At 42.1% G+C, this 12001-nt stretch overlaps 3 protein-coding genes across 3 annotated transcripts; all 3 read left to right on the top strand.

Moving 5' to 3' along the window:
• Positions 1-5319: 5319 nt before the first annotated feature.
• On the top strand, positions 5320-5649 carry ACRALDRAFT_1033466 (uncharacterized protein; the record flags this gene model as incomplete). The annotated part of the gene is made up of 1 exon (XM_071014949.1): positions 5320-5649. A coding segment is annotated over one exon (330 nt), but the record flags the coding sequence as incomplete, so codon positions are not given.
• Positions 5650-5934: 285 nt separating this feature from the next.
• Positions 5935-6090, top strand: ACRALDRAFT_2106057 (uncharacterized protein; the record flags this gene model as incomplete). Its single annotated transcript, XM_071023283.1, has 1 exon — positions 5935-6090. A coding segment is annotated over one exon (156 nt), but the record flags the coding sequence as incomplete, so codon positions are not given.
• Positions 6091-6603: 513 nt separating this feature from the next.
• Positions 6604-6756, top strand: ACRALDRAFT_2103677 (uncharacterized protein; the record flags this gene model as incomplete). Its single annotated transcript, XM_071023150.1, has 1 exon — positions 6604-6756. A coding segment is annotated over one exon (153 nt), but the record flags the coding sequence as incomplete, so codon positions are not given.
• Between the last annotated feature and the right edge of the window lie 5245 nt (positions 6757-12001).

Here is a 12001-nt window from a genome sequence, read left to right as displayed (position 1 = left end):
GCGCGCCGCTACTAGTAGTAATAGTATAGCTAGGACTCCTAGTAAACGTTAGAAGAAGTCCGCCGCCGCTAATACCCGGCCGCTAACGCTAATATACCGCCCGCCGTTAAACTCGTCGATATAGGCGAAGGCGAGGGCCTTTATACCCATACTTATAGTACGCCGGCTACCTAGCCGACTTAGATTTAAAAAAGGGGGGTTTTATCTTATATAAGTCGTGCCGATATAGCGCTAGTACGTGTCCTGTTATTAGCCTGTATTTAACTCCTTACTTACTTACCTTCTTAGAGAAATCAGCGAAATATTATTACTATTAGGTTAACGATAGTCGTTTATACCTTAATATAGGCTTATACTCCCTCTGCTATAGACCGCTCCGGGGTCTATTCTATACTAACCGCCTCCTAGTTACCGATAGCGGGTAAGGCCGCCGCTAAAGTCTTATAGGATATTATAGAAGCCGCTAAAACGCGGCCCGGCGGGTTTAATTAAGCCCGTGTTATGAGTATACCTTATTCCGTATCTAATTATAGGAAACTTTAACAGGCCCCTAATTCCTAATAGCAGGCCCCTACTAAGTGGGTTATGACTCTATAAGTTCTCTTATATACAAACGGCCTATTTTTCTATACTAAAACGGGGTCTCCCGCTGCGTAGGTATAAGCAGTTATACTATATCAATTAAACCAAACTGCTTAATTGAGGTTATCGTCAAACACTCTATCTATCTTATTGGAATAGCTCCTCTAACGCCGCGTTGCTCTGTGCTAATTCCTCTATTCGCGTATTAATCGTGCCCTTAAAACGGGCAGGAATCGTGACCTCTTCTTCCTCCTCTTTATTATCTTCGTAGATCCTATGGCTCTGACGCGGTGCCATAGTCCCAGGCTCGTACGTATCAATACTAGGCAGGGCAGGCGGTGCCGTTAATAGAGGCGTAACTATTTCGTTCCGTTTCTCGTTCTAGGTAATCTTAAACCCTGATAGAAGCCTCCTTATACTATTCCGACCGTGGCCCCTGGCGTGACTCGAACTGGATATCTCTAGGGCGCCCCTTAGGTGTCCTCTGCCGCGAACTAGTATTAGATCCAAGGGTACCTAGGGACGGGTACCTGTATTAGTAGCTAAAGCTTTAGTATCACTTTCCTAATACTAGTGGCGATCAAAGGATCGAAGCTTAAGTGGCGCGTTATCGCGTAACGAGCGAGCACGTGACGGCAGGGTAAGCCGTGGGTTTAAAGGATTAGGTAAGGCAGGTAATTGCCTGTTTATTATACGCTCGGGAGCTCTCTGCGCTGTAGAATACTAAGAGCTTAAGGCATAAGCTAGTAACGAATAGGCTGAAAAGAGACGATTGCGTTAAAAATAGAACGCTGGTTTGACGCCTGCTCCGCTCGATAGTTGTGAAGTTATGGATGGTGTTAATAGAAGAGGTTAAGATATAAAAAGGTCGGCGTGTGATAATTACGCCTACTTTTACGAGGGCACGTAGGCAGCTAGCTGTATTATAATTTAGATATGATTTAATTGAATTGGCATAAATGTAACTGCTTATACCTACGTAGCGGGAGACCCCGTTTTAGTATAGAAAAATAGGTCGTTTGTATATAAGAGAACTTATGGAGTCATGACCCACTTAGTAGGGGCCTGCTATTAGGAATTAGGGGCCTGTTAAAGTTTCCCCTAATTATATACTAACGGCCCTAATAGGAAGCTACGCTCTAGGCTTAGTAAATTCTAAAGGTTAGTATCGGTAAGTATAAGGCCAAGACTACCCGTGGATCCGGTAAGGGTATACGGGCTAAGCGGCGCGATAATAAAGAGATTACTACCGCTAAATAAGATACCCTTAAGCGGGTTAGGGCCTTATTAGAGGAGATATTAGCCTCCCTAAAGGCCTAGAAAGAGATCCCGGATCTCTTAAAGACGTTCCTAGGGGTTTAGGGCGGTATTACCGCCACGGGATCGGTTACCGGTCCTATTATAAATAGTAACACCGGGGTAATACTCCTTAACCTAGACGCCGGTAACGGCGTTTATAGCACGCCCACCCCGGGACCGTTATCTGCCTAGAAGAAAGGTAAGGCTAAGAAAAAGGCCACCCCTATTCTAGTTAAGGATAATACTATGACTAATAATAACGAAGATAAGGGCGGAGATACCCCCTCGCCTACCACTCCTTCTCCTCCTCCCCCTGCCGCTAATACGATAGCGTAGGAACTCGATAATAACCTATAGCTAAGTCTTACTAGCCTTACTGCTAACTAATTTCCTTTTTTTTTTTTTTTTTAATAAAAAAATCCTTTTAAGGCACTCCGTATATCCTTAATCCACTATTATCTCGTCCCGATCTAGTCCCCGCCGTGCTATAGTTATCGCTAGAATATATATAAAATATTTATCGATTAGCCCCGCTAGTATATTCCTTATAGGTTCCTAGGTGTTATCTTTATAGCCCTAGCCTGCCTACTTAATAAGATATTCGCGCCGTTTACCTTAGTAGCGATAAGTAATAATGGCTTCCACTTCGTATTCGTCTTTTTATAGTTCTATCGCGACCTCCTATATAGCCGGCAGCTAGCCGTCGCGTAACTTCTATGGTTCGAGTAGGGAAATAGGGAAAATATTATAAATCTTTATACCGGTAGGCAGCTCGAGCCTATACGCTAGTCCGTGGCTGCCTACTATTCCTATAATCTTATAGGGTCCGATATACTTATCGCTTGGTTTACGGGATAGCCGATATTACTTTAGGTTCTTCGTGGAGAGTAGGACATAGTCTCCGACTCGAAACTACTATATTATCTATCCGCGGTTATAGTAACGTTTATATATCGCTTAAGCCCTCTGAATTCATTCAGCTAGGGTCTTATGATCGGCTACGAGCTAAGCAGTATACCGGTCCGCCTCTACGGAGCGGATCTCTTTAGCTCGGGGTAACTTTACTTTATCGGGCCCCCTCGGGTTATAGCCTATTAGAGCCTCCGCGGGGCTCCTCTTAGTAGCCGAATACTATACTATATTATATATAAACTCAGCGAGTCCTAATTTATCTACCTAGTCGTCTGCTATAACGTGTAGTAGGCGCGAAGGTATAGTAGGTAATTATTAATAACGATTAGTTTCTTAGCCACTTATACGCGTTACCTACTTATCACTCTTACTTACTTACTATAGTATTCTAGGTTCTGATTCTATCGTTCCGTTTACCTATCCGTCTATAGGTGCTACGCGGTGGATAGGCGGCGATCCGTGCCAAGGTGCTAATAAAGCGCTATCTAAAAGCGACTAGTAAAAAGGGCTCCTTTATCCGACACGATACCGTCTAGGAGGCCGAACCTACGGAAGATATATATCTATAACGTGTCCGCTAGGCCGGGCGCCGTTAGGCTACTGCTTATAGGGATATAGATTAAGTACTTAGTTAAGCGATAGACTACTACTAGGATAGCGTCCTTTTTACGACCGGCCCCTATCACGGGTAATAGGCCGGTAATAAAATTAATTAAAATCTCCGAAAAGGGGCGTTCGGGAATAGGAAGACTTACTAAATTGCCGTATAGCTTATACTGCCTAGGCTTAGTGCGCTAGTTTACTAAGTAGCTAGGGATAAACTCCCGAATATCTTTTAATAGGTGGTTCTAGAAGTAATAACCAGAAATCCGATAGACGGTCCTCTTAACCCCGTGGTGCCTAGTAGTTGGGCTATTATAGAAAACCTATAGAACCTTTCGGCGTAGACTATAGTGGTTAGGAATAAAACTCTTTCCTCGGAACTATAAAACTCCTTACTTATCTCGGGACTAGGGGCTAGCCCTTTATCGGTTATCGGTGGCTTTACGCTAATTTATATAAAACGGGTCTTCGGCCTATACCTCGATAATTTCTTTATATAATATAAGCGAGTCGGGATTAGCGACCGCTCCTAGGGTAATTAATCCTAGGATAAACTTTCTTAAAAACTCTTCCGCGGCCTTAACTTAGTCGGAGGTAACTTCTAACTTATTAGGGGTATACTATAGCTTCCGCGAGAGGTTATCGGCGGGGTTTAATAACCCGGGCCGGTGCTTAATTTCGAATCATAGGCGGTAATTTCTTTAAGCCAGCGCGCGTGCTAGGCCTTTAACTTTAGCTTATCTATTAAATATTAATAATTTAGGTAGTCGGTTAGGACTAATACGGGAGTCTGGCTATAGGTAATATAGTGCCTCTAGGTACGGAACGACCTCATAATCGCTATTAATTTAGAATTAGGCGTGTTATAGTTTAGTTCGGGTCCCTATAGCTTCCGGGATATAAAAGCGATAAGGCGCTATATTCTATCTTTAAGCTAACTAATAACTACGCCGATCGTAAACGCTAACGTATCGGGCTTAATCCGTATTAGTAACTTAGGGTTAAAGTGCCGGAGAATAGGTGCCTCTATAAATAATCTCTTTATCTTAGCGAAAGCTGCCTTTGCCTCTGGACCGAAAGTAATAATCCCGGGGTTCCCCCCCTTAGTTAGGTCTGTTAACGGCGCGGCCACCTTTAAATAATTCTTAATAAATCTTTTATAGAATCCGGTAAACCCGGTAAAAACTTAAATCTTCTTAATAGTGTTAGGCTCTTCCTAGTCGCGGATAGCTTCGATACGCAGGGGATCTATATAGACTTTATCGGGACTGTATATAAACCTAAGGAACTTAACCTCGCGGATCTTAAATTTATATTTCTCGGGGTTAGTATAAAGGGACTATTCGCGTAGTTATTATAGGACCTGCTTTATATATACCCGGTGCTTATCTAGGTCCCGACTATAAATCAGAATATTATCGAGGTATACCACGTAGATAATATCCACGAGGCTAGATAGGGCCTAATTAATATAGCGTTAGAAACTTATAGGAGTATTAGTAAGCCCGAACGGTATTATTAGGTATTTAAAGTATCTATATTTTATACGGAAAGCCGTCTTCTATTTATTACCTGCCCGGATACGGAGCCGGTAGTAGGTATCTTTTAGGTTAAGCTTAGTATAGTAGTTAGCGGCAGATAGCCTATCTAAGATCTTATAAAGAGACCCGTTATTCCGACTATACCACTTAGTTATTCCGACTATAGTTCGGTTATAGACCCATATCTATAGCCAATGAAATATAACTTTCTACTTTCCACCCACCTCCTTCCTATTCGATCGTTAATTTTAATCATAGTCCACTTAATCTATCTATTAATTAATTAACTAATCTTTAACCCGTTAATCCGTTAACCCGTTAATTAATTAATCGATTAATTAATGCCGCGATAGCGCTCCTACCGCCTATCTTCTTTGCCTTAGGCTATAAAGAATTCGAGGATCTTTTAGCCTCTATAAATAACCACGTAAAGGAATACGGATATACGATTATAATCCGTCGATCCTCTAATAAGGATAAAAGCGGCCGATATCGACGGAAGGAGCTCTGTTACGATTATAGCGGTAGCGAGCGTGAATCCTGGGCTACTAGCGCTCGCCTAAATACCATTTCCAGGAAGGCTAAGTGTCCCTTTGCTATCATAGCGACCTTTAAAGATAATCGCTGGTTTATAGATATCACGAACCCCGATTATAGTCACGATACCACCCTCGATATAGCCTCGTATCCGATCCACCGTAAACGTACCTAGACCTCCGATTAACGTAACGAGATACGTTAATACTTTAAAATAAGCCTTACCTCCGCTCGCGATATCACGGCGTTTATAAGAGAGAAATACCCTAACCAGACCTAGGTTCGTTCCGATATTTATAACGAGATATCCAAAGCTTAAGAGGAATCCCTTACAGGATATACGCCCATATAAGCTCTAGTCCGCGAGTTCCGCGAGCATAGTATTAAGCACTTCTTCCGATAATTAGATAGTCGTGTTATAGGTATTATCTGGACGATGCTATAGTATGAAGAGATATAGAAACGTAACCCGGAGGTCCTCTTTATAGATAATATATATAAAACTAATAGATTTAAGATACCGCTAATAGATATTTATAGGGTCACGAATATCGGCTTAATATTTAATATCGCGTTCGCCTTACTAAATAAGGAAGACGAAGATGCTTATATATAGATAATAGAACGTCTTAAAGAGCTGCGTTACTAGCTTATTATCCCCCGCCTATATATTATTATTACTAATCTCGATTAGGCTCTAAAGAACGCTATCGCGAATACCTAGGATAATATAGAGTAATAGATCTGCGTATAGCACGTTAATAAGAATATCGCTGGTAAGGTTAAGGATAGATAGTATTAGGAAGGCGATTACTAAGAATAGTAATAGTAACGGCAGGCGTTTAAGTCTTACGAAGCGCCTCTTTTTAGCGAGCTTACTCTTATAGACCAGGAGATAGCCGACGTTACCCTCCTAAGAGGATCGGATATTATACACGACCCGCGCGGCTTCTTAATAATCTAGAAGGCAGTTATCTATGCTAAGACGGAAAAGGATTTTAAAGAGGCCTGGTTATATCTGCTTATATAATTCCTAGAGTAAAAGGAGGTTATCTAGTATATCCTCTAGATATAGCTACCTTAGCGGAAGCAATTTTTAACTTATTAGATCGCGAAGAATAGGAATTAGGGTTATCGTATAGCGGCTCGAACCGAGGCTAATTATAGCTTAATTAAGGGATATCTTCTTAACTCCTCTATAGATATTAAGTTCCTAGCTAAGCAGATTAAGTTAATACTAGTAAATAATAAGGCGGAGTATAAGAGGCTAGAGTCTGATTAAGCCTAGCGTTAAATCGAAGACTACCGTACGCGTAATTAGATAGGAGACTTAAGGTAATTCTATAGCAGGGTCGCCTTAAAGCTCTTATTAAAGTAATTCTATCACGCTATCGGCGTCGCTAAATCACGACTATAAGCATAGCTTTAAGCACCTTATACCGGGTAATTTAAACGGTAATTCGGCGTCCTTTACTAGCATAAGATCGTAGCTCACGAATAATCTAAGACTCCCTTTAGCTATACCGACTTCCACCCTTATTAGTATCTTAGCCGCGATCTTAGGCATCTACCAGATAACAATATACGCTAGATTCTTAACTCTCTTATTATAATCGTCGGCCACGGTCGGCCTTATATTACGCCTAAAGATATCCCGGTTATATTAATCCTACGCGGTAGTAATCTATAGAGGCAGGCATAACGGACTCGCGCTCGTGAGCCCTCCGAATAGGAACTAGAGGAATAACGGGCGGCGGCTTGGCAGGAAGAAGTGGCAGCGAGGTTTACCTAGTAGTAGTAGTAATAACTATAATAATAAGGCGGTCGTGATAACCGTGGCCGTGGGCGTGGGCGTGGGCGTGGCCGTGGCCGTGGGCGTGGCCGTGGAGGCAGAGGAGGCAGTGGAGCTATCGATACTATAATCGGCTTTAATCGAACGGATAAGCTTATCCGTTAATTATAATAGTAATAGTAGTAGTAGTTGGATATACGAGTAATAGATGGATAGGGAGCTGGATTCCGTAATATGGCCTTAAGTAGTGGTATTTGACTATAATATAGAACGATAGTTCTTAATCCGAGTTATTAAAATTATATCTGCTACTGCCTTTAATTAACTCAAGGCGTTAAATTAGCTCCTACGTGAAAAGCTTAAAAACAGTGTTATGGTGGTCTATGATTATAATGATTATACGTACTTATGTGTGGAAAATCGTATTCCGAAATGGGAAATTTGTGGGTCTATGACCGAACTATAGTCGGAATAACTAAGTGGTATAGTCGGAATAACGGGTCTCCTTATAAATTAAGGGGAGCGGGGTGCGGTCCTTAACCGTTACCTTATTAAGCCCGCGATAGTCGATATATTGGCGAAGCTTACCGCCTTTCTTTAGAATAAACAGAATAGGGGCTCCCGCCGGACTGCTAGATAGCCTGATCCAGCCCTTAGTAAGAGCGTCCTTAATATATTACCGGAGTGCTTCGAGCTCTTATATCACGAGGGGGTAAATTAGTCCGAATAGTGGTGTTTTCCCCTTTTCTATATTATAGCATAGTCCTAATATTAGTAGGCGGGTAGCCGACCCGCTTTCTTAATATTAAATACGTTAGTAAAGTCCTTATATTAGTTAGGTAAGGAGAAAGGGGTGGCGGAGGAATCTTTATCCGGGGGTTCTTTATTTAAGGGGTCGTGCTCCCCTTAATCCGGGTCTTATTATAGGCTTATCTAGCCTAAATAAAGGGAGGCCTCCTCTAGCAGCTTTAGTATTAATACCTGCTACGCGTCGCCTCTTACTTTTCTTATCTAACGCCGTGATATAACTAGCTCTAGGTCACCGTGTATAATAGGGTAAGTCTATATCTTCTAAACCTAATTGATATTAGGATTAACTTAAGTTAACTATGGTAAGCCTAGGATAATTTTAGGTCCGGACTAGTCGAGGTCTATAACGTGGAACTCGTCTTGTTAAATCTTTATACGGCCCTAATAGTCTTTTATCTTAATAATTCTCGATACCGTTCCGTAGGTATTTATTATTATACACTTTAATAGCTATCCTACCTTTAATCGGGGTCCCGTAACGACCTAGTTTAGGCCGACTAAGGACCGATCCACTATATTACTATTAGCGCCGCTATCTAAGCGCGCCGGGATAATAACTTAACCCCTATTATTACGGAGACTAATATAGGCCTTTACGGGTTTTATAGGGGCCTTTCCCTCCTTAAGCGGGGAAGGTTCCTATTATTCTTCGACTATAACACGGCCTAATATTAGACGCGTGCCGGCTATAGGCTGTTTATTCGGATTCTGTCTTAGGGCCTGTTATTTAATATAAGGGTTATTATAAGTGCTTACGTAGTGGGCCTGTTACTAGTAGTTAAAATAGGTGATATTCTTAATAGGTGGATAAGTAGAGGGGGAGTAAGCGTTAGATTCGCTATGTCCCGAGACTAGGTTAGGAGGGCCTTAGGGTTACGCGGTGGTCTACGACTAGCTAGTAGGGGGTCCTGCTTATCCTTAGCGGTTACTGATTATAATTATTACGCTAGTGTTACTAGCTATACCGTGGTTAATACCTGCCCCCGAAATAACTCTTTAAGGGTTATATTAGGGCTTCGGCTTTTCGGTATAGGGGTACGAGTTCTTTATATATACGTAGGACTCCCTATATAATAATATAGTCGCGGGTCGCTAGGTAGACTCTAGTTAGGACTATCTAAATACGCTAAAACTCGGGTAGTTCTTCTAGTAGTTCGGATTCTAGGGTCTTTTATTTACGAATAAATTATTAAAAGGTTTTATTAGGTTTCTAAGAGGACTCCTGCTCGGATATAATCTGAATAGCGACTTTTTATAGACGGGTGTCTTAGTCGTTAACCTGTTAACCGAGCCAGGCTTTTAAGGCCGGCCACGAGACCCGCGCTGATTCACTATTATACTTATAGCGGACCTTATTCTGCCACCGTTCCTTAAGATAGTAGGGTAAGTAGGAGATAACGAAGTAGTTCTTAGTAGCGTTAGTCGGAAAGCTATAAGGGTCGATTACGAAGCGCTCCTTTATCTCCTAGATAAAGGTCCGATACTTAGCCTAAGATATCCTGTCTGATTTTAGAAGAGGGTAGTTAACCTTAGCCTAATTAGTCTATATTCCGGGGCCTCTTATATACTAGTTAATAGGGACCGGGACCGCCTCTCTGCTAACGAAACGTTTAACGGCACCGCCGATTAGGTGCTAGTTATTATTAAGTTAGTTTAAAGTCCGAGCTTTAAGCTTAAGTAGTTATTCGAGTTTACGCTTCTTTTTTAGTTCTTCTATATAACATAGGCGTTCTTCTAGTTACTTATATATTAGCTAATCTCCCGGGACTCGATTATAAGGGGGCCGGGGTTTAGGGTTCCGGTTATAAGGGGGCCGAAAAGGGAGCGGCTTATAGAATATAGAGGCCGAAGAGACTGAGGGGGCTAGTATCGAGTATATAGTTATGGGACGCTTTTCCCCGGGTAGTCCGTTATAGGCCTGGACGGGTTTAGAGTTCTATTAGATATCGGATATACTATGCTTAGATGATAGGCCGGGCTCCTATTATTGGCCCGAAGGTACCTTAGTAGTGGGTGCGGGTAGACTAATATCCGGATAGACTTATTCGAGTTACTTAGTAGTATTAAACACCTATTCGTTAATAGGGTTAGATATCTTATCTTAACTTCTTAATAGTCCTCGCGCCCTTAGAGGGTTAAAGCGATTAATATATTAAGTAGGTAATCGCGAAGAGTAAAAAGATAATTAAGATAAGAGTACTTAGTGGTTAGGACATAATCGTATATAAGTTAAAGGTAGGGGGTGCTAAAGAGTTTAATTAATCGCTAGCCTCCTTATTCTAAGGGCGGCTATTTATCTCTTTTATATACGCTATCTAGGTCCGGACTAGCTCGGGATCCTATTAGCTATAATAACTACCGCCCCGTGACTCGTATAATAACCCGACTTATGCCCCGAGTCGGCCCGCGATATAGCCACCTATGAGTCAGGCTCCTAACCGGACGCTCCGATATCTTCCGTGACTCGGCCGCTAGCCTAGACCCGTGTTATGACTCGTGGCTACTTAGTACCGGGGAACCGGTAGTCCGGCACCTAACACGCTAGCTTAATAACTTCTATAAGTTATATTAAGAGGTAAAGATATATTAGGTTCGTGTAATCGATTCGAAGATAGACTAGCTTAACGGATTTTTTAACGTGATCGGATTAATTTCCCCGGAGTAGTCGGAAGCCCGGTTTTTTATAATATTAACGGAAAATAAGGACGATCTACTGGATATCGAGAGCGTCGTTAACGAATATACCACCTGGTTATGTTATAGGTACCCTTTATATTTAGATTAGAAGCCGGGATCGTCGTCGTTCTATATAGCCATGTTCCTAGGAAAGGATAAAGAAGGTTAGTAACCGGATCGTTAATCGGATCATTAAAAGGATCGTTAATAGGGTTAGGGTACTAAGAGGGAATTTATCTACGATTACCGTATAGCCCGGAAGACCCGAAGCTACTATAAGCTAATTTAGACCTGCCCGAATATTAACCCGGCCCGAAGAGGGAAGAACTTTAAGCTATCTAAGGAAACGGAAGAATGTTATAACCGGATTATTGCTAGCTAGGATAAAGATCGCCGAAAGAGGTTCTAGAATAATCTTAAAAACGACGCCGAAAATAAGGGAAATAAGGGTCAACAGAAGTCACCCTCGAAAGACCCGTCTAAGGATTCATCCAATTTCGTGGCCACCGGGGGCGCTGCTTCGGACTCGGACTCGGATTCGGAAGATAGAACCGGATCGTATAGTATATATAGCTTTTTATTAATAATAGCCGGAGCCTTTAAAAACAAGCTGTTAGTTAATTCCGGCACTATAAGGCATATCACTAATAAGCGTTACCTTCTAGAAGACTACCGGTCCGCGGAAAAGCATATAATATTCGATACCGGCGGAGGAGAATCGGATCCGGTTACCGGATTCGGGACTATAAGGCTAGAAGTTAAAGACCGGGATCATTAGCCTTATATACTGATTTTAAAGGATATAGCGTATATCAAGAGATATCCTATAACCCTTATATTAGCCCTCCGATTACTTCTAATAGGATCGCTTATTACCGGTAGATAGGCGTTAGAAATTAAGGAAAAAGGTAGGACCGTTACCCTGCCTTTAAAGAATATGGGAGGTTAGTTTACCCTCTAACTAACGGAATAACAGAGCTTTTTTAATAGCTCGAGAGCCCCGATTATAAGCGTCGCCGACGCTTATTTATAGCACGAGGGGCTAGGCCACGTAAGCGCCGATACCCTTAAATATATTATAACCGCCTATATAGGCGGCGCCGTCTCTAGAGGGGATTTTCCCCTCGTAATCGAGTATAAGAGCTGCTCCGGTAGTAAGGCCTGGAGACTAGTATCACGACGGACGCCTAACCACCGGCCTATACTCCCTTAGCAGTGTGTAGATATCGATCTTTTCTTTAACGATAAG

This window comes from Sodiomyces alcalophilus, assembly GCF_042370955.1.
Source record: "Sodiomyces alcalophilus JCM 7366 unplaced genomic scaffold ACRALscaffold_4, whole genome shotgun sequence".
NCBI lineage: Eukaryota > Fungi > Ascomycota > Sordariomycetes > Glomerellales > Plectosphaerellaceae > Sodiomyces > Sodiomyces alcalophilus.
Note: the sequence above shows the minus strand (reverse complement) of the source record. Positions and strands in the feature narration are given on the sequence as shown.